This window comes from Panthera pardus, unplaced genomic scaffold (assembly GCF_024362965.1).
Source record: "Panthera pardus isolate Hobbes unplaced genomic scaffold, ASM2436296v1 HiC_scaffold_20, whole genome shotgun sequence".
Lineage (NCBI taxonomy): Eukaryota > Metazoa > Chordata > Mammalia > Carnivora > Felidae > Panthera > Panthera pardus.
The window spans coordinates 57,410,566-57,433,724 of NW_026526766.1; the positions used below are offsets into that span (position 1 = coordinate 57,410,566).

Genomic DNA, 23,159 nt, shown 5'->3' on the forward strand with positions numbered 1-23,159 from the left:
CCTCTCAGGGTTTGAAGCCAGGGAGTTGTCATCAGAACAAATGTTTTAGAAAGATTATCATGATTTATTTATATTTTCCCTTTGCAAACTTAGAGAGAGTAGATATAAAGGGACTTAAAACACGTATAAACTAATTTCAATATATAGGTTTTGTTTGGAGCTTGAAAAACTGTAAAAGGAAATGATAAGACAACAGGGGAATCTAAATACTTACTGGATATTTGATAATATTAAGGAATTTTACATTCATACCTGTGGTTATGCTTTTTTTTAGAAAAAGGGGGGGGAGGGAGAACAGAAGGTATTATTTCAGTAACAGAGACAGGGGAAAAGGTGAGGGAAAGAAAGAGAAAGAGAGGCACTTTGAAAACCAGTGGACCCTCTCAAACATTCCCCAAAATAGCTGTGGGGGTAAGGGGTGGAGTGGGGACCCACCTCCAAATTATATCTCAAACGAAATCTAAACTCAACCTGAGATTCAAGGCTCTCCGTATCTAGATACACAAGCATTCCAACCCTCACCTTTTCCTAATAGGAATTGGTACTTAAACTGCACATCAAAGACATATAGGGGCTACATGTGCTACATGAGCTTTGGTGGCGAATCTGTCCCTCGGTCCCCTGTTAGGGGACCATGTCTTGGTCAGTGCCCCTCAGATTTTAAGGGAGGTCGGGTTGACCCGGGTGCCTTCTTTGGATGTGAGGCAGAAAGGATATTAAGAAGCTCATTCAGGGTAAAGAGAAGTGAAAGGGAGAGGTCCCTTTGGTTCAGGCTTGGACTTGCAAGTCTTGGAAAGGTCTGTCTCCTTTCTGAGCCTCAGTGACCCCCAGCCGCAAAGTTCGGGTGGTGTTAGAGGCGTTGTAAGAGCCCTTCCAGCTCTGACATTGTCTGATTGGGGAACGCTGGCTGCGGGACTCCGCTACACAAGCCGTCACACAGCTGTGTCCTAACAAAGAGCTGGGGTCTCGGGAATGTTCCCGCCCCCAGCAGGTTTTGGAACCTCCCAGAGGCCGAGGGGCGGGGCCTGAGCGAGCCGCAGCCAATCACTAAAGGTCCAGGGCGCCGGGGCGGGGCCTCCGCGAGCAGCCGCGGCGGCCAGGCTGGGTCCGAGCATCCCGTGGCTCCGGACCCCCTGGCCCGGACATGGCGGTCGTCCCGGCCTCCCGGCGAGGCGCGCTGCTGCTTCTCCTGGCCGTGGCGGAGGTCGCGGAGGTGGCAGGGGGCCTGGCCCCGGGCAGTGCGGGTGAGTAACTGCTGGAGCAACGGTTCGGGGCGGTCCGGGGCGGCCGCCCAGCTCTCCAAGATGGCGCGGAGCAGGGGGCGGGGGTGCGCGCGACCCCCAGACCTGGACCTAGTGCGGTGACCCAGGGTCCGGAGGTCCCAGTGGGCGGGAGGGGGCGTCGAGACGGGACGAGCGAGGAGCCCTCCCCACTACCGCTCTGTCCGCCGCGGTCATCTGCTGCGCTGGGAACAGTGACCCGGGTTCGAGGCCTTGCTCTGTCACCCACAGGGCAGGGGGCCCCCGTCTCGGCCCTCAACCCCACACCGGGCTCAGGTCTCTGTCAGAAGAGGGTGAAATGCCTTCGCTCGGAACGGTGGCGAGGGTTGGATGGGATTTCCGAGGTGCAGGCGCCTTACCGCCGCCCTGGCCAGTTGTAACTTGACCCTCGGTTCAGTAGGGCAGACCTCGGGCGGCGAGCGTTGATGGGGCCCACAGCCTGCCAGGTTCAAGTCTCTGAAGAGAATCGGCCCGAGCCTGCTAAATCCACTTCTGCTGCCACCCGCGGTGGTGCACTGTGTGTCCAAGGCAGCGCTGGGCTCTGGCGGGAGACAGACTAAAAATCAGTAAACTCTGCTTTTGGGGGGGGGGGGGGGGGCGGCTAGCAGGCTTAAGGAGAGCTGTGTTCTTGCTCTTGAGGAATTAAACCAAGAATGGATAAGAAATTGTTCAGTGCTGGTAGAGTATCTCCCACGTGCCGGGCTTTAGGAGTTGATGCCAACTCCTGCCCTCTGCGAGCTCTCTGGCCAGGAGGTGGGGTACCGCCGGACACAAGCTGCTGGAATTCAAGGCCAGAGTGTCCAGAGGAGATGGAAGGCTGTGGGTGCACAGAGGGAGAGAGATGACATCCATCGAGGGTAGGAGGAAAATTGAGAGATCCTCCAACTGCGCACACATTGAAAGATGGCTGGGATTTATACATGCAGAGTGGTGGGGATGTGCATTGCCTACAGGCAGAGACACGTAGAAAGAGCAAAATCAATCCCAACAAGGTTTTAAGGCAGTTTACAATGTTAAAAGTTTTTTTTTGTTTTTGTTTTAAGAAAATAAAGTATTTAAAGGTGGGCGAGAATTGTGTCAGGAACTTGGGATTAGATAGTTAATTGTAATGGTGTTCCAAATTTAGCTGTCAGTTAGAAATCAAAGGAGAGGAAGAGAGAAAATAGGAATATGCTGTGTATTCTTGGCTAAGTCAGCTTACCTTTCTGGGCCCCATTTTTTCTCATTAAGTTGATCTAAAGCATTTCAAAGTTATGGCCCATAGAATACTAGTTGTCCATTCTCATCCCACAACCAGTTGATTCTGTGGGAAATATTAGAGTGGAGTAATTAAGAATATCTGAACAAGTTACTTAGCCTTAATCTTTCTGTGTGTTAATATCCACAGTTACTATATACGGTACCTTTTGGATTTTATTGTGAGAATTAATTGAAGTAATACATGTATAGAATTTAGAATAGCGTATAGTAAGCACTGAAATGTTACCTATTACATATGTTTGGGAAACACTGCACATTGTACCCTTCTCTTATAAATTCACAAAACATGTTAGAGTCACGATAAAGGGTCCAAGGATGCTATAGTAAAGAAACTTGTTTGCTGAGGGAATGGGAAAAAGACTGCTAATAGGTATGAAGTTTCTTTTAACAAAAATGAAAATGTTCTGAAATTAAGTAGTAGTGATGGTTGCACAACTCCATGAATATACTAAAAACAACTGAATTGTACACTTTACTTTTTTAAGTTTGCTTATTTATTTAAATTTTTTAAATGTTTATTTATTTTTGACAGAGATAGAGAGACAGAGCATGAGTGCGGGAAGGGCAGGGAGAGAGGGAGACACAGCATCTGAAGCAGGCTCTAGGCTCTGAGCTGTCAGCACACAGCCCGACCCAGGGCTCGAACTCACAGACCACGAGATCATGACCTGAGCTGAAGTCGGACGCTCAACCGACTGAGCCACCCAGGCGCCCCTAGTTTGTTTATTTATTTTGAGAAAGACAGAGATAGAGTAAGCCAAGAGTGGCAGAGAGAGAGAGGGAGAGAGAGAATCCAAAGCAGGCTCCGAGCTGCCAGCTGTGGAACCTGATGTGGGGCTCGAACCCACGAACCATGAGATTATGACCTGAGTGGAAACCAAGAGACTTAACCGATTGAGCCGCTCAGGCGCCCTGAATTGTACGCTTTAAAAGGGTGAGTTTAGGGGCGCCTGGGCGGCTCAGTCGGTTAAGCGGCCAACTTCGGCTCAGGTCATGATCTCGCGGTCCGTGAGTTCAAGTCCTGCGTCGGGCTCTGTGCTGACCGCTCAGAGCCTGGAGCCTGTTTCAGATTCTGTGTCTCCCTCTCTCTGACCCTCCCCCATTCATGCTCTGTCTCTCTCTGTCTCAAAAATAAATAAACGTTAAAAAAATTTTTTTAAAATAAAAAAATTAAAAAAAAATAAAAGGGTGAGTTTAGGGGGAGCCTGGCTGGCTCAGCTAGTAGAGCATGTGACTCTCGATCTCCAGTTGTAAGTTCAAGACCCAGGTTGGGTGTAGAGATTACTTAAAAGGATATCTTTAAAAAATAAATAAAAGTCAAAAGGTGAATTTAGTGGTCATGATTGTTAATGTATAAACTAAGGCATATTAAAATTTTTAAGAGTTTATTTGAGCAAAAATTGATTTGAATCCAATAGCACTGAATGGGAAGTGACAGGAGCTGGAGGAAAGATTTTCATAGAGAAGATGTGGAAGCAAAGCAAGGAAATTATTTGATTGGCTATAGGTTAAGAAGTTGCCTTATCCAGAAAGCCCAGGTGGCTGTTTGTGATTGGTTGACCTTAGGTTTCAATTTCTTAATCTTGAGGTATTATAAACTTAGGTTTTGGCCTGTATAAATAGGCTACTGAGGCATTAAAACCACCTCAGTCTAATGGCCTTCTTGTTTAATTAATGTAACCTGATTTGTATCTCAACAATTATAGAAAAAAAAGAGATTCGTTTGCTTGTAGAGCTCTTTTTTTTGTTCATGACACCTAAAGGATGCTTTAGAAAATGCTGGGCTAGATAATTTCTTTTTTTCTTTTTTTTTTCAACGTTTTTTTTTTTTTTTTTTTTTTTTTGGGACAGAGAGAGACAAAGCATGAACGGGGGAGGGGCAGAGAGAGAGGGAGACACAGAATCGGAAACAGGCTCCAGGCTCCGAGCCATCAGCCCAGAGCCTGACGCGGGGCTCGAACTCACGGACCGTGAGATCGTGACCTGGCTGAAGTCGGACGCTCAACCGACTGCGCCACCCAGGCGCCCCTGGGCTAGATAATTTCTAAAGACCCTTCCAGCTCTAAAAGTCCATGACAGCATAGAGTTTGCATTGTTTGATAAAAAAAAAAAAAAATTTTTTCAACTTTGAGCTAAAAGTGAGATTTGTCCCTTGTACTAAATTCTAGGAAGCATGTATTGCCTGGTCCTTACATAAAAGATACTGAATAATACAATGGACAAAAGCTTCCACTGTGGATTTCAATCCTAAATAAAAACTGAGAACAAAATATTAAATTGTATTTCACTGAAGGCCTGCCTGGCTTTTATTCCTGATCAGTCTTCTTTTTCCTCTCCAAGACTGGGTGTACTCGTGTATCCTCTGGTATAAGGCTTTACAAGTCTTATTTGTTCTTAGAGATATTTATTGCTATTCCTGGGGGTGGGGGTGGGGGTGAAGGAATGATATTACTTACTCAGTGATTATTTTGTCTTGTGAAGTTTGGCCACACCTCTACATTGGAGTAGTGCCACTCTTCCTATCCCAGTGTACTTTCCAATCTCAGCCCCACACGCTGCCCCCCTACCCCTGCCCATTTCTAATGTTCTCTTTGAAGGATGGGATGGGACCCTATGCTCAGATCTCAGGCTTTGTGTGTCATGGCACCTAATAGTAGCTCTGTTTCTATTTAAGATGTTTTGTAATGGTATGAAAGAAGGAAAGATGTACCATTAAGGGCTAAATTTCAGTAAGTTGACATTTAAGGAATTATGTAATAGCCTAGAATCCTGAAAAAGAATGTAATGAATTTTAAGTTAGAAAAAAGCAAACACTATCTAGAGGAAAGTAATAAAAAACAGATTCTCTTCACAAAGACATATCTTGGCCCACATTGTGGAAAGAGCTAGGCTTGGTGATAGACCAGATATAACAGTTTATTCTGGTGTGCTGAAAAAAGTTCCTGTCTCATATCCCTAGATTTAAGCAGTTTCAATAATCATACTTTTCACCAAAAGTGTGCCTCTTCTAGACAAAAAGTGGGACAATGTCAAGGAGGTGGTTATTATATACTTGAAATGTAGTTTTTAAAAGAACAAAGCATACTGCACGAGTTTGTCCATTTGAAAAATACTTATTGAGTGTTTGCTACATGTCAGGTGCTGTTCTAGATACAGGTTTGCTGCTCTCAAGGAGTTTCCATTCTACCAGAAGAGAGATAGACAATCAACAGATAAATAAAATGATTTTTGATAGTGATAAGTATGCTATGAAGGAAACCAGCTGATAACAGAATTGTGTGAGTAGAGGGGGGAGTTCTTTATATAGTGATGAGAAGAGAGGCCTCTTCGAAAAGGTAAAGTTCAGCAGCAAAATCTGAAGACTAAAGGTGTTAAGAAAGACAGAGATAGAGACCAGAAAGTGCAGAGGCCCTAAGGCAAGAAGGAACTGTTTGGTTGCAGCATAGGGCGCAGGAGAGTAGGCTAGAGCTAATGATGCTGAGCCTTGCAAAAAGCCACATAAGGATTATTGTGCATTATTTTATTGTGCAGAAAGAAACTGGTAGACTACTATGTAAGAGATATAAGCTTTGATTTATATTTTAGATCACTCTAGCTGCTGAATGAAAAAAAATGTGATTATGGTAGGGTAGGAGTAAAAGCAGGTTGACTAGAAGACCTCTGTAGTAGTTGAAGCAGGAGATAATGGTGACTTAGAGTGAAGTGATGGTGGAGATAGAAGAGGAGAGGTTCAAGATATATTGCTGATGGATTGGATGTGGGAAGTGAGGGAAGGAAAAATTAAAGATTATTTGTAGATTTTTTACCTTGAGCAATTTTGTAAAACATGATGCCATTTACTGAAGTTGGGAAGATGGGGAGGAGCGGATTAGAGGAGAGTTGGCAGGTGAGCCAAGAGCATCAAAAGTTCTGTTTTTGTATATGTTTAAGATAGATATTAGGAATAACTGCCCTAGGTCTATTGCTCATTAAGCTAAATTTCATACTTGTCAGTAATCCATTAAGCAAATATTTGTTAAGCTGTTAATAGTGCCAGACACCGTGATAGGCACCAGATACAAAGTGATATGCAAAAACATAGTCTCTGCTTTCATGGGGTTTATTGTTTAGTAGGAAATTCAGACATTAAATATCACCAATATATGTATATCTACACTGCTAACATTGTGTGATTATAGTAGTATGTATCAGTTTATATTCTAAATCTGGAGAGTATTTCTGAGGAAAAATGTGATTTAGTCAAGTATATAGCACATAATGTGATGGGTGCTGTAAAGCACACAGATAACATGAAGACATCAAGAAAAGTATAGTATTAAGAGAAACTTTCTCATTATGGAATATACCACTGGGAGCCAGACTTTATACTTTTAGGTTCTTTGTTTTATAGATGGGAGGCCTGCAGCATAGAATGAGCAAAGGAGTTATCCAAGAATACTGGCTTTAGCATCCGTGAGGAGGACCTTAGGAGAGTCATTTGCTTTAGTTGTTTCTTTCTTTTTTTTTTTTTTTTTTAATTTTTTTTTAACGTCTATTTTTGAGACAGAGGGAGAGACAGAGCATGAACAGGGGAGGAGCAGAGATAGGGAGACACAGGATCTGAAACAGGCTCCAGGCTCTGAGCTGTCAGCACAGAGCCCGACGCGGGGCTCAAACTCAGGGACCGTGAGATCATGACCTGAGCCGAAGTCGGACGCTTAACTGACCGAGCCACCCAGGCGCCCCCGCTTTAGTTGTTTCTTAATGATGAATGTCTAGGTTAAGGTTTTTTTGACCCCCTAAGGGAACAGAAACCAAGGTAGCTCAGGATTGGGGGCTAGTTGTGTAGCATCTAACAGGGAGACACATGGAAATCCAAAGGTAGGAAATTCAGCAGAGCAGCCCTGAGGGCTGCTGTGGGAACTGGAAAGCTGCCAGGAGCTAAGACTGCTGTTAGGGACAGCCTCTCTCTACCTTTCATAGCTTCTCTGTGCATCTCTTGCATTTCCCACTCACTCTCCACCAACCAGCTTCTTCTTTTTACTCATCGTTTCTGTACTACCATAAAATTTCAGCTTCCCCTGCCCCAACTCTTCTTGACCTATGGCTGCAGGGCCCATCCCCAGCTGGCTGCATACTTCTGTGCCTGCATATGTGATTGTCCAATTTATCTTCTGTTTTAGGCCAAAACCTCTTATGATATTGCTAAATTATGGGTTAGTCACCATATGAAATGTGGTACTAAAGTGTTATGGTGGGAGAAATAAAACTTTTTGTACCTTTTGCTGATAAAAGCCTTTGTATAACTAGGAAATTGTTACTTATTAACCAATGAATAACATTTTTTGAGCTGAACATTATGCTAAATGGATACAAGAAGTTTACAGTCAAACTGGGGATACCTTAAGTACACACATGATATGGTTAGAGAAGATTGCAATGTTAAGGTTGCCAGTTCTGACTAGAATATCAGGGCCAAAAAATCAAACAGAGCTTGGAGTTATTGGTACTAAGAGTTGAGGTAGGATTTAAAAGTTGAAAGTATTTGGGATTTAGGTCAGCAGGGAAAGGGCACTAAGCATTTCAGTCAGAAGGCAGTGTTCAAGGTAACTATAGGCTTTCCTTGTTGAAAAATAATAGAAGGTCAGGGAAGGTAAGGTTAAAGGAAGATTTGCAAAGTTTAGAATTGGAATCGCAAGAGGCCATTGTGGGCCCTTTATTAGAAGAGTGACATTATGAAAGGTCTATGTGGCAGTCATATTGGTAATTGGGAGGGGGAAGGGAGTTATTACCAGAAGACTTTGGGCTGCCCTCTGTAATCCCATATTGTCAGAATTATCAGAAGGCTTTTTGAAAAGACTAGAAAGAAATATGTCAAAATGTCAACATAGGTTCTGGCAAGACAGTGGGACTATAGATCATTGTTCTTTTTATTTTCCAAAGCTTGGAGTTTCTTAGTGAAAAAAAAAGAATTATTTTAAAAATTTAAATGAATATAATTGGCTGTTTGGCAGGCAATGGAGAAGGATATCTGTAACTTGCCAATAATTCAGAAAAAAATACATATATCTTTCTAGATAAATAAAGCAGTATGACAAAATGTTAGCAATGTTGAATGCAGATAGTGCGTATATGGGTAATCACTTTACTGTTTGGCTCTTCCTTAGGTGATAATATATTTTGTATATAAACCCAAACATACACATATCTTTAAAGGAATAAGTATAATGATTGCAAGAATGTACTTATAAGTTGAAGATGTAGTTGTCATTTAAATGCTTTAAAAGTGTCAATTTCCAGGCTGTTTTGAAAATAAAAATATGATTAAAAGTAAGATCAGAGGCACCTGGGTGGCTCAGTCGGTGGAGTGTCCAACTCGATTTCTGCTCAGGTCAAGATTCCAGGGTTGTAAGAATGAGCCTTACATCAGGCTCTGGCCTGAGCTTGGAGCCTACTTGAGATTCTCTCTCTCCCTCTGCCCCTTGCCCCAGCTTACGCACATATGCACTCTCTCTGTCTCAAATTTTTTAAAAAAATGTTAAAAAAGAAAGTAAGATCAGCTTTTAAATGTTTTATTTATTTATTGCTTTAAATGTTTATTTATTTATTTTGAGAGAGAGAATGAAAGAGTGCACATGCAGGCAAGTGAGTGCGAGCAGGGGAGGGGCAGAGAGAGAATCCCAAGCAGGCTTCAGGCTGTCAGCACTGAGCCCAAGGTGGGGCTCTGTCCCACCAACCCAACCATGAGATCATGACCTGAGCCTAAATCAAAAGTTGGTTGCTCAAACAACTCAGCCACCCAGGCGCCCCAAGATCAGTTTTTTGTTAACATGTCTTTTTTATTTAGAATGACCTTTTCTAGTATCAGCTCAGATTTAGTTTTTTTCTCAACAGTGCGGGATATATATGTGTGTGTGTGTGTGTGTATATATTCTGTTTTAGTAATTCTTTAGGAAGACATTAATTAGGAGGAATCTTTATTTTCTTTAGAAAAGAAAACAAGAATAGCTTTTAATTAACTAAATTGAATTATAGCTTTTAGGAGGTTTTTGTGGCAAAATTCCTTTTAACTTCAAAAATCCTATAATTCTATGAATATTTTAGTTTTAGATTAGGGTGTGTATTTGTTGTTTTAAGTGCTGGTTGGTCTTAGAAGTTGCATTTTTCCCTTGTGGCTGGAGCATGTGCTTCCTGCTTACTTGCCTATCTTTAGTACACATGTGACCCAAACTATTAGCCAAACCTTGATGTTTCTAATTATTAGGTAATTCTGCTTGCATATTTCTAGATTGTACCTCCTTAAAGCCAATATACATGTCTTTTAGCAATCTGTTTGGGTTTTTGTTTTATTAATTTTATAATTACAGACTCTTGGAATAAGAGTGCAAAATATGACACTTGTCCTTATGTGTCGTTAATGAGGATAACACCTGAGCTTTGTATTTTCATAATGTGAATATCAAATTTTATTTTGAACTAATTTACCTTTATCTGTTCCATTCCATTTCATGCAAATAAGCAGGTTTTAAACTATTTTTCTTGAAGAATAAGAAATTAGTTTAAAAACAAATTATAAATACAAAGTATTTTTAGAATCCATTGCCATATAAAAACATAAGGCTTTGGAGAGTTTTTTTTGGATTCTAATTGTTAAATGACCCAATTAACCCATTTTAATAGCTCTAAAAAAGACAAAGACCTTTAATTACCACGTTAATTGCATTTGAATCCCTTCTCCCCATTCTTAATGAAGGCATATGAATTGATGTCTATTTGAAGACATTTATTTCTTGAAAAATATGCAGTGTTAAAGATTCTAACAAGTTTCAAAGGAAGGAAAATGTGCGCCAATGTAATAATGGCTAAGGTTAAGAAGAGGGTACGGAAAATGTGATGGAGTTTAGGTCCCCTGAGCCTGTTCATGGAGGCTGGCAGCCCTCTCAAGGGAGGAAATGCACTATTACAGAGGAATGCTCCATTGGGAGGGGGAAGGGCGTTATTACCAGAAGACTTTGGGCTGCCCTCTGTAATCCCATATTGTCAGAATTATCAGAAGGCTTTTGAAAAGACTAGAAAGAAATATGTCAAAATGTCAACATAGGTTCTGGCAAGACAGTGGGACTATAGATCATTGTTCTTTTTATTTTCCAAAGCTTGGAGTTTCTTAGTGAAAAAAAAGAACTATTTTAAAAATTTAACTTTGGGGGTCACTACATTGTAAATTGGACCTTAACTATTAAATAGGAAAAAAATAGGCTTTTATATTTATGTTTTTAATAAAACTTTCCATTGTTATTGGACTTTTAATTATAACACATTTTGTTCTGTTCTGAAATAGACCTTTGCTCCAAGAAACTGTTTTTCAAAAATCCCCAGGCCCAAATCAGACTCTTGTCTGCCTGATTGTTTACTTTTTGCTAAGCTTGTGCTTATTGGGACCATATGTTATCCTGAGTTATCTTTGCTCACGATCAGCTGGATTTTTTGCCCTCAAATGACCTTTGTGTTAGAGGCTAGTAGAAAGTGGCAATTTCTACAGGACTTCAAAAGAGTACATCATTATCACACAGGAGAGCCTCTTTTGTGTTTTGTTTTTCTTTTTCCTACCTGCCCTCCCCATTCTAATGAGTAATGAGGCTGGGGACATAACTAAATTTTAGAAGATGGGGGTGGGGGGAAGCTTAGCATGGCATGGCAGGGAAGAAAGGGTGTTTTGAGAAAGCCTCATGAGTGATTGCCCCCCTCTCCCCTCAAATTAAAGTTTCTAAGAAAGTAACTATAGCTTTACAAACAAGGGACTTTTTCTTCTTCTGATTTAGTGACGTTTTTATATTCTTCAGAATTTGTAAGTCAAGCGTTTAGAACTTGAAGCCACTTTTTTTTTCATAGAAATAATATTGGAAAGCCAGCCCCACAATCGTCTTCTATGGAACAAAACTATAGTAATATGCCAGTAGTATCATATACTCTGACACTGTTTTATAGAGAACAATTTCCAGTTTTGAATGTAGAAGGCTTTCCTTGTAAGATCTAAAGAGGACTTATTTTATTCATCTATTTATTCTTTCCTCCCCCCCCCATACAAATCCTACCTTCACTAAAAAAGCTCTTCTTTCATCTATTTTGTGTAATGAAATTGTATAGATTGCATTTGAAGAGATTATGTTGCAAATTTCTGTTTTAAACTATTGTATCAGATCCAGCTGTCTGAAATATTTTCATCTTCTTGTCTCTTTTGACAGCTCCTGATCAATCCAGCTAGCTGTATCTTTTTTCCAGTCAGGTCCACTCTAGAATAATAACATGTCCCTGCTGATTATCTTTATAGCCAATTTATGCATTTCCTTAGGCTTGTAATGCTGCTTGGCAACATTTCTCCTTTCCTCTAATTTCATGTTTCTCAAATTGGTATTCTGAAATTTAGTAAGTGGCATGAAAAAAATGTTCTGTGCTCTGAGAAGTCTGTCTACTTGGATCCCTTTTTGGGAGATTAATAATATATAAACATATTAAAGGCTTTGGTCCTGCAGTAAGGAATTCTCTGTAACTTTTTTTAGTCCTTATTTCCCAGTTTATTTGAACATGAAATTTTTCTCCTGAGGGATAGATACTAAAAGTCATGAGTAGAATACAAGTTTGAGGGACCTATTTATAGTTGCCTTTCTCTATTCTCTGAAGTGACTGTTCCACACTTCTACAATTTCACCTCAAGCCCCCAACCCCATCTCAACCCTTTTTGTTTTCAAACCTAATCTGTGTTTCACTAAAGAAAAATGGAGGCTGTCAGCTTTCCTCTTAATTTATTAGTGAGTGACCTTATATCCTATCCTCTTGTCTAGACTTTGTTCTACCATCAGACCGGATAAAGTCAGAGAACATAACATTTATTCACTGTTGTATCCCTAGCCCCAAACTCAGTGCCTTTTCTTTAACCCACATCCCTTTCCAGCAATCACCTCATTTCTCGAATCTCCTATTTCTTCCACAACTGTGTGTATGACAGTTCAGTTCTGACACTAACCACCCAGAGTTAGAACAGACTCTACAGGTTAAAGGGCATGATGCCGAACAACACAACACTTACCCCAGATATGAGCCACACTTAGGAGTCCCCAGGCCACCCACACTTCTGAACAACTGGCTATAAATCCGGGCTTCCCGCAACCACCCCAGAATCAGTAATTCACTAGAATGATGCATAGAGCTCAGGGAAGCGTGATAGTTATGATCACAGTTTTATTATCAAGGATACAAATCAGGAAGACCAGCCAAATGAAGAGACATACACAGAATGATGTCTGGGAGGAAATGCAGAGCTTCTGTGCCTTCTCCTCATAGAATCACCCTCCTGGCACACTAGCATCTTCACCAACTAGAAAAGGTCCCCTGAGCTTTGATATCTAGTATTCATTAGAATTCCATCATATAGATAGACATGGTTGATTGGATTATTGGCCATATGGTTGAACTTGATGTCCATTTCCCTGTCCTGCTGGAGGTTGGGCTGATGTCCTGTGGCTCAAAGCCCCAGCCTTCTAAACATAAGGCTAGTCTTTCTGGCTAGGCCAGTCCCCATCCTGAAGCTATCTGAGGGGGGAGTCCACCTCACTGGCATAACAAAGATACAGCTATTACTCTAGAAATTCCCAGGATTTAGAGTCTTTCTCCAAGGAATCAGGGACAAAGGCCAACTAAAAAGGGGGAGGGAGTTTTCTTAACTTGATCCTGCTTCCTCCTGTAACTGCTACTCTCTTTTTCCCTCCCATTTCTGCCAGACTTCTTGAGAGCCTATATTTGTTGTCTATACTTCCACACCTCTGGTTTACTCCTTAGTGTCATTCACTTCTACTCCACAGAATACCTTTTGAGGATTACTAAGTGGCCATTTCCTTTTTTGATTCTTTCCTTTTTTGTTTCTTCAATCTAACTTGTATGTTTGGGTGCATGACACTCCTCCCTCTTCTTAATGCTACTCTCTCGAGGCTGACCTACCCCTCTGACTGTTGCATCTCTGTCTCTTTCCTTGTTCCTTCCCATGTCTCAGATTTTGTGTTTTTTGAATTTGGTGCTGTGGTCACTTCTCACTAGAACTCTCCCTAGACAATGTCACTCGTTTCCATGTACTATACCTCCTTTATACTGATGACTTCCAAATTGGATCTTTAGGCTTGACTTTACCTGCAATCCAGGCTTGAATTTTCTGATTTTACTGGAATTTCCATCTGGGTGTCCAATAGGAACCTTATATTTAACATGTCCAAAACAAAATTCACTTCCTTTTTATCGCTTAGTCTTACATTATAGGCACAATAATAGAATCTAGCCTATAGAGTAATTATAAGGATTGAATGAGGTGTAATGCATAAAGCAAATTTAGTAAAATTCTGGCACACAGAAAGTATGTATGACCATCTCCCCTGTTAGTCTGCAAGCTTCTTTAGGGCAGGGACGATGTCCTCAAACCCAGCACTGGCCTTGGCTTGTGATAGGTATGTGGTAAAAGTTTGTTGAGTTAAAATGAATAATAATCTGTTGAATAAGTGTTTTGTGTAGCCATCTGATTTAGTTTAATCATCTTTTTAAATTAACAGTGGGCAACATCTGGTGTTTATTTTTTCTCCTAGGTGCACTGTGTTGTAATCATTCAAAGGATAACCAAATGTGCCATGACGTATGTGAACAGGTAAGCTTATGTAATAATTGTTAAGGCTATTGGTTATGTAACTGTTTATGTGAAGTATAATTGTTTCGGAGGAATCTGTTGGACAGCACCTTAACCAAGTGATCACAGTTCACATCACCAGTAATGGAACAAATTAATGTGTGTCTGCTGACATGATGCACTGAAAAGGAGCGCAGCATCTTTAGTAGGATTCCTGCCAAAAATGCATAACCTGAATCATTGAGGAAACAATAGGGCAAACCAAGATTGAGGGATATTCCTCAAAACAACAGCCTGAAGTCTTCAAAGTTATCAGTGTTAAGAAACTTCAAGATTAAAGGGAACTACAGAGATATGACACTAAATGCAATATGTGATCCTGGAATTTAAAAAAAAAATGCTATAAATAACGTTATTGGGATAAATTGGTGAAATTTGAATATGGGCTCTAGTAATAATGTATCAATGCTGTGATCCTAAATTTGGTGATTGTATTGCAGTGACATAGGACAGTGTCCTTGGTCTTGGGAGATAACATGCTGGGATTTAGGAATAAATGATCATGTCTGTAATGAATTATAAAATGTTCCAAAATAGCAATAATATCTGTGTATGTAGAGAGAGTTAAAGCAAATGTTGCAAAATGTTAATAACGAGTAATCTACATGAAGACTATGTGGGTGTTGTACTGCTCTTCAAACTTTACTGTGAATTTGAATTTTTCTGGTTGAACCTTTTAAGTAAAATTCCACTGAGACAATACCTGGTCATAAAGTCTGCCTTTCTTTCATCCCCTTGGTTGTGTAGTGCTGGCCTTGGCACTTGAGAATGAATGGCCTCAATTGCCTTTTAAAGAGTTTTCAATAATGTAGATTTTGTCACTGCCTAAAATTTAGAGAGCTACCTAACTGGGATTAAAACTTCTCTCAAACAATATTGTGAATTTAGAAAGATTTTGCAAGATACTCTCTAATTATAAAACAAGACAGTGACTCAGCTCATCTAGGTAACTGCTAGAGACTTCATGTCAAAACAATATAGCAAATTAAGTTTTCTGCAAATTTACTGCCAGAACAGTAGCTTTTAAAAGCAGAAATGGTCCCTAGATAGTGTCACCATAAGGGAGCTTTTAAAAGAGTTCTGCTGCTTTTGGAAACACTGCTTTCCTAACTTTGCTTATTTAATGAATAATTCTGGTCATTTATCCTGTAGAGTTTCTCACAATCTGAATTATGCTGTTTGTAACCCATGATATCATTTAATGTGTTCCTCTTTCCTCTGTATGTCTTAGTAAGTGGTAGGTAGATTTAAAGCAGGGCTATCCAGAGAGCTTTCTGCAGTGATGAAAATATTCTGTATCTGTGTGATCCAATATAGTAGCCACAGCTATATGTGCCAGGTAAACATTTGAAATGTGTTTAAAGAAGTTGAGGAAAGGTGTGCCTAGGTGGCTCAGCCAGTTAAGCATCACTTTTGGTTTGGGCTCAGATCATGATCTCATCGTGGGTTCAAGCTCTGAGTCAGGCTCCTCACTGACAGTGTGGGGCCTGCTTGAGATTCTCTCTCTCCCTCCCTCTCTCTCTGCCCTTCCCCACTTGTTTGCACTTACTCCCTCTCTCTGTCTCTCAAAATAAATAAATAAACTTAAAAAAAAAAAGAGATTGAAGAGAAAGAGAAGTTTGAGGAACTGAGTTTAAATTTTATTTGATTTTAACTGATTTGAGTTTGAATTTAGATGGTCACACATGGCTAGCAGTTACCTAATGAGACAAGTCCAGAGGCTTGATAAGATTCAGGTTAGGTTTTTATTTTGTTTTGTTTGTTCAGCAGATCTTACTTATAATGTTTGTGTCTGGTTGTCTCTTTTTGTAATTAACATTACAGCCATTCTTGATAATTGCCTAAATGCATTAATTCACTAGGGGTTGCAAAATGGTGATATTCTAGCTCTTGTCACTTATTAATTATAGTTGATAGTTTGGGAGAAAAATGGCTATTAAAACTAACTGGAGATAAATCCTTTTTCATTGTCCTTAGCATTCATGGATTTCACAGTCTTGACTGTTTGCAGGTAACCATGAAGTTCTGTCTGATACATGTAATGGTTTATAATTTACTGAGACATCAAATTGTAATCACATTAATTAAAGTTCTATTTTGGAAGAGAGCCAGTTAGCCTGGTAAACAAACTTGTCAGCTCCTCAGCATCTTTATTCAAAATGACTTTGTGCCTCCTGAAATCACTGCTGCACTATATGATAACTAACTTGGATGTAAATTAAAAAAATAAATTAAATAAAAATGAAAAATAAAATAAAAGCCCCTACCCCCCCCCCCCACCATGACTTTGTCTCTATTTAATGCCATTTTATGGAAGTTTGTGCCATAATGCTATTCACAAATTTGTTCGTCACTGATATCAAGGATATGACGTAATCTGTTTTACATTGTCATCAGTTAACTAAAAGCAGTTTATAGAACAGTTTAGAATGAACTTTTTTTTTCTTTTCTGTTTTCTTCTTTCTTTTTCTCCTTTGTTCTCCAACAGATTTGGTAGCCCGGTTTTCTCCATTTTTGGTCATTACAAAAGGGTCTAGACTTGCATATATGGACTTTCTTGATTATTTGCCAAACTAACCAACCTTTTAAGAGATGTTAGCTCAGCTTAATTTAGATCTTTCAAAAGGTTTTCCATTTATAAAAGGAAGTTGGAAAATATTCTAGACAACTGATAAGTATAGAGGACAATAAATTTTGCCCATTCTTATTTCTTACCAAAAAAAATGCCACAAAAACCTTCTGTTTTGTTTTGTTTTGTCAAATAGATATTCTCCTCAAAAAGTGAATCCCGACTAAAGCATCTGTTACAGCGAGCCCCAGATTATTGCCCTGAAACAATGGTAGGTCTTGTTTAACTTAACTATGGAAGCTTTTGTCTAAATGAAGCCATCTAATGAGTTAACTCCTTGATTCAGGACATTTTTCAAAATGGTTTGAGGTTGTGATCAGATTAAAATGTTCGATTTAGCAAGGTACTTTAAAAAGATCATCACACAGATTGCTCGGTAGATACTATCTTTCATCTTTTATCATTTATCCTATGATGTAGTTATAAAAATAATATTAAATGTACATGTATTGCAGTCTTTAAATTTCATTATAAAGTTTATCTGGAATTTGGAATTTTACTCATTATTTTGACAATTTTATGAAAACCATAGTAACTAAATCTTATTTTGATTTTCAAAAGTTAAATTTGGGGTAAGGGGAAATGTGTGACTTCTCATTATTCCTATCTTCCCATTTTTTGGTGTACTATAGATATATTGGCTTGCCTGTCTGAATCATGTAACTTAACATGTCTCCAGTGCTGGGGCCATTCTCAGTGTTCGGGATATTCATGGGCTAGGCTCAGGAAGTCTGAGCTTACATGAGACAGCCTTTTTAGATACGGTAGCTTGCATTATGTGAGGCGGGAAATGTTGATCAAACAATTCTGACTGACACATTTGCCTTTACTCGCTCTACAGACACTTTGTCTTTTGCTTAGAAACAGTGATTCCAGTAAGCATCCTGAGAACCCAGACTCCTCATTAGTGCTCTTAGATGGGAAGATGGGAAAAGAGCAAGAATATTTTTGCATCTCAGTTTTATTTTTTCCCCCTGAATAGCTGCTTGATACTCATGTAGTCTTAGAACATTGATTAAATAGAGACAAACATAATCAAATTAGCTGTACATAATTTCTGTATGAATTGTCATATTTAGGAACTGGTTATATAAAAGCCTTTTGGTGATTACAATTTTAGGTTGAAATTTGGAGTTGTATGAATTCATCTTTGCCAGGTAAGCAATAGCTAAATAACATTTGGCATTTTATCTTTAAAAACTTATTTTGTGATTGTAAAATCTGTGTCTTAGTCCTGTAACCTAATGTATCCCCTTGAGTTCCTATCTTCTCTTTTTGGTAGGCACTCAAATTTTCAAATGTATAATTTATTCTCATTCACTCAGTAATTAATTGTGCTCTTGTCTCTACTTCTACCATTCTAGTGAAACTGGTCTTTGCAAGTTCACCGGGATCTCATGGTACCTAAATCTTTTGGCCTTTTCTCAGTACTTACCACCTTTGACTGCCTTGCAGCACTGTTGACCATTACCTCCTTATGACTCCACCTTGGCCTCATGCCCTTATCCTCTCTTACCTCCCCTCTCCCCCCATAAGGACTTGGGTCATTCCTTCCCTTTTCTGTCCACACTTACCCTGATAATTGCTTTCCTTCCCAGAACTGTTAACTAATCAGCCCTGGGAAGACAACCTTCAAATCCAAGTTATAGCTCATGACTTCTAGACATGTCTACCTGGATCTCTGCATCCTGGTGACAACTGAAGTGCAAACCTAAAACCAGACTCATAACGGCCTGTCTTGTGAATGACACTAGACTGGAATCCCTCAAGTTACCTTTGATTGCTTTTTCTTTTTAGCTCTATTGACTCTCCCCTTGGAAAATCTTGCATCTGTCCTTTCTACTCCTACCAGTATTGTTATGCTCTTGGGGTAGACTGTTGTAACAACCTTGTAGGTGGTATTTCAACGTATCATAGCTGTCCTCCCCGGCTCCTTCAAAAAGAAGAAAATCTCTCTGGGGATATCCACTTCCATCAAAATAAAGCTCAGACTCCCTAGCCTGGCATTCACAGTCTTACAGTTCTGATTAAAGCCAGTGCCTTAAAAGGAAAAAAGGAAGTGTATTTTATGTATCTCTGAACTCTAAAGGCTTTCACACTGTTTGAAGTTTGTATTTCAAACAAGTTGGACTATTTGCCTTCTTGGAATCGGCCATATCCTTGCTTGTTCTCTCAATTATCCCTCTACCTAATGTTCTGGAATTATTCGTATATAATATATATCTAAGATAGTATACCTCCATGTGTAATCTCCATAATTGGGTAAATCATATATTTTATCTATTTCATAGCCCATACAATACCTAATGGAGTCCTTTGTACATAATATTATAAATGCTTATTGGACAATTTAATAGTTTCTAAGAGGCTACTAGGTGTATGGAAGCAGCAGTATACTGCAGTAGGGTATAAAAGTTCACAGAATTTATGACCTACATTGGTTCCATTCAAAATAATGAAAATGTGAGTGATTCTGAAAGTAAGCACCAGAGATTTAGAGGAAACTGTACTAAGCAATGGGGCTAGATGCAAGTCTCTTGCCCTTTGTACCATTAAAACATGTAGGGATACAGAAGCTTATGATACTCAGTATTTCTAGCCAATTTTAAAAATTGGGGTGGTTTATAATTTTGAGAGCTTTGTCCATCTGCAGGCCATTTGTTTACTTTTGTTTTTTAGCAGAATGTTTCTATTTGTTGTGTTAAGTCCTAATTTCATTTGGAGAACTATGTTAGCTATTGCATTGAATTCTTTATACCTTCAATTTAATATATTATTATATTAAATAATAATATAACTTAGATGTGAATTTGCAGACATATGTATTACATGGAAGCAGTGTAAAATATTTCTGAAAATAGATAAGGTGAAATTTGCCACATGCCTATGAGCATATGTCTTTTCTCTTTTCATAATTACTACTTGTGTCTCCTAATTTTATCCTAGGAGTCATTCGTTGACATTTATACTTGCAAAAGTGGATGTAAAAAATTCATTAGAACACTTTTTATAATTGCATCACCTTTCAATATCACAGTAATTTGGTTGGAGAACAGCTGCTGAGTATAAACTGCAACAGAGTAGTCATTTTGCCCCATAATTAAGTGTACCCACCAAAGTCCATTCTTACCCACAGAAGATGTATTTTTCTGTTCAATAAGTATCAATTTCTAAACAGCATCATAGGTTTTACACCATTCTAGTTACTTAATATTTTGAGTACAATAATCCTTATGCCCTTTTTGTTTGTTTGCATGTTAAGTTAAATTGGAATCTTTGCCTCTGATTCACAGTCTTTGCCTCTGATTCACTCTCCTTATTTTCCTTAACCTGTGTGTCCTGTAGAGATGCTGTTTACCCAAGAGGGAGAGTGGTCTAAAGAGAGTTTAGGGTGGGCAGAGGGAAGAGAGAAAAAAAACAGAGCACCTGGTAATTATGCTGTAAGGGCCTCTGAGAAGACTGGCAGCATTGGGAGTAAGCAGGGGAGGAGGGCCTTAATAATTTCGAGGCCTTGTTATCTGAGCTAGTTTTCCTGTAGACACCTGCTTTGACTTTTACTGGTATCCACGAACCAATTGGGCATGCCATTTGTGTTTCTTACTCCTTATGACCGAAACATTTGAACTTTTTGTTTTTAAGGTGTGTTTAAGAAGTCTGATGGCTGGGTTGGCTTAGGCTGCTGTGAACTGGCTATTACCTTGGAGTGTCGACAGGCATGCAAGCAGGTAACATGGCAATCAGGCTCGTGAGCAGCATGGGATACAGTTTGAGTATTAGCTGCGTCTATGTCTTGGACCTTGCCTACCTCATACCTTTGGAGGGGTGACCCATAAAAACTACAAATTTAGCATTTCTTACATAGACCACTTCCTTTTAGACTTGCTGCTTTCTCATTTGTGGCTGCTGCATGTAAGACACTCAACCTTCTCTTATTCTTTCTTAACTTTTCTCTGCCCTGCAAAGAAAGAACATTACAGGAGCCGAGGCCTTTTGTACTTTCCTGTGGTCATGCTTAGTCAGTGCTGAGTGACTCCGAATGGTTGTGTAAATTTAGAGTATGCTTGGATGAGAGCAGATGACACAGCTGGCTTATTTCGCTTTCATCTTCCGTTCTCTCTTTCATCATGGGTTTACCCTGGGCATGTTCTTTTATCCCTTCTCTGCTCCTGAGGTGAGCATGACTCCTACGGTGAACTGTGACTTCTCTTTGATCTGATAGATCTCTGGTCCAATTCAAGTTGAGTTCTTCCTCACTGTGTATATTTTCATAGTGGCTCCTCAGAGTGCTGTGGGAGAACTGGTCTCCTAGCTCCTCATACTCCCAAGCGGTGAGAGTAGATTTAAGTGGGAAATTTAGATGGACCTGAAATCACAGCTGGAGAGCCTTCTCTTACTTTCTTCTTCTAGTGACTGGTTTCTGGACCAGAGTACATGAGACATGGTGTCACCTTTACTTTCATACAGACCACTGTGCTGTTTAGCCTGAGCAACACTCTTTGAGCAGTGTACAGTCTAGTGATCTGCTGCTGTCCTCCAGCCATTGAGGTGAAGCTGAGTTGCAGAGGCTTGAACTGTAATGGATGGGGGGTGGGAGGGTGCATAAAGAGAATTACATAAAAATGACTTTTGTTAATTGCCTGACAAAGCCTTTTCCTCTTTAGTTGCCCCCTCCATTGCATATGGATCTTTGCTGAGGAAATTGGCTCGTAAGTCAGTAGGAGAATTTAGAATATGAAGGGTTAAAGAAAAAGCAAAATATAAATGCCCTGGCAGAGCTTCACAAGAAAATTTGCTACAGAGTGGATTTCAACTAAGAAAAAAAATTCTCTGATTTACATTTTCTTCAAAGTCATCTAGTTTCTGAAATAACAAAAGGACCCTGTTATTATGTGAGATTAAAGCCATAAAAGAGCAAAGCTTTAGCATATCGGGTAGGTTCTGGGGCTGATGTTTATTTTAAAGAACTTGGATGAAATTTGTTTGTTGTATTTTAGGAACTTTTAAATATTAGAGCATAAGGTTTTTCTTGATGAAGTAAAGAATAGCAAACCAAGTAACATATATTAATTTGTGTTCTTTTTGTCCTGTGTTGAATAGCATGTGTAATAAATTAATGGAGAAATTTGTTATCTTTTAGGCATCTTCAAAAAATGATATTTCCAAAGTTTGCAGAAAAGAATATGAGGTATGCATTTGATTTAACAACTTTGGATAGACCAATTCAGATAGTATCAGAATTGATAAAAATCACTTAAATTTTCAAAATGAATTTATTCTTACATAAATTACCTTTTACTTTACAGAAAATATAGCCTTATTGACAAAATGTAGCCTTATCATTTACCTTGTTTAGAAATGTCATGACTTTAATTGACTTGTCAAAATTGAACATTAATTTTAAAGAAATGCCCTGTTAACTATACATGAGTTAAAAATAAAATCTTAAAGTTAAAAAAATATTTTTCGAGAAATGTCTAAATCACATATACAGAGGCTTTAACCTATATTGTATTCATAACAGCAACTGGTTATACCCAAGTGTAAAATAGTTTTTCTAAAGTTCCATATCCTCTTTTGCCCCCTTTCCTATGCCTTGATCCATGCAGGTATCCGTCTTTATTAACTGTCTCTAATTGGAAGAAATAAAATCACACTGCCAGTGTGAGTAGCTTCAAACTTTTGCAGCTCTCGCATTTGGTGGAAAAAAGTAGTAAATTACAAAGGCTGTATTAAATCTGAAGGATTCTTGTCTCCCAATGGTGGTATTTCAAGCACTGTGGTATGTAGATGGGTCAGTTCCTAGGGAGGAGGTAGAGGAGGTATTTCATGTCGTGCAAATATGTACAGAAGATTGTCCCTGATGTGAAAAAGCTCCTCATTGGACTACTTCCTTCAGTTTCTAGAAGTCCATTGTTAAATGCGACATTATTGTTTTACATAGCGTAAGACCATACAGTTAAGGATACTTACATGCATATTCCTCATTCATCATTTTACCTATAAACATTGGGATTCCTATTGCTTTTAACAGCTGTATTCTCTTGGAGAAGAAAGATAGAACAGGTCTCTTGACAGCTTCTAGATTATAGTTCTTTTTTTTCTTTTCTCAATGCCTATAATTATATCTCTTGATTAATATTTTTAAATTGGAAAAATCTTACCATTTGTCCCTTTGTACTGTTTGCTAAGTTATATCTGTTTCTCTGAAGACAAATTTCCAAATTAATTGCAACTCTCCTCTGTTCTTATGAAAAGGAGCCTTGCTGCAAAGAAATAAAAGAGCTTTCTT

The 23,159-nt window shown here is 39.2% G+C and overlaps 1 protein-coding gene across 2 annotated transcripts in view; it reads left to right on the plus strand.

Annotated features, from left to right (window-relative positions):
- The first annotated feature begins 1,065 nt into the window (after nt 1–1,065).
- RECK (reversion inducing cysteine rich protein with kazal motifs) overlaps nt 1,066–23,159 on the plus strand; it is an 80,181-nt gene continuing 58,087 nt past the window's right edge. Inside the window, exons 1-6 of one of the 2 annotated variants that reach the window (XM_019454515.2) lie at nt 1,066–1,244; nt 14,144–14,202; nt 17,007–17,081; nt 17,991–18,027; nt 20,510–20,595; nt 22,008–22,055. In XM_019454515.2, coding sequence (XP_019310060.1) covers nt 1,145–1,244; nt 14,144–14,202; nt 17,007–17,081; nt 17,991–18,027; nt 20,510–20,595; nt 22,008–22,055 — 405 coding nt within the window. In that variant the 5' untranslated portion in view covers nt 1,066–1,144. The remainder of the gene's footprint in view (nt 1,245–14,143; nt 14,203–17,006; nt 17,082–17,990; nt 18,028–20,509; nt 20,596–22,007; nt 22,056–23,159) is intronic. The other variant, XM_019454514.2, reaches the window with a different exon arrangement.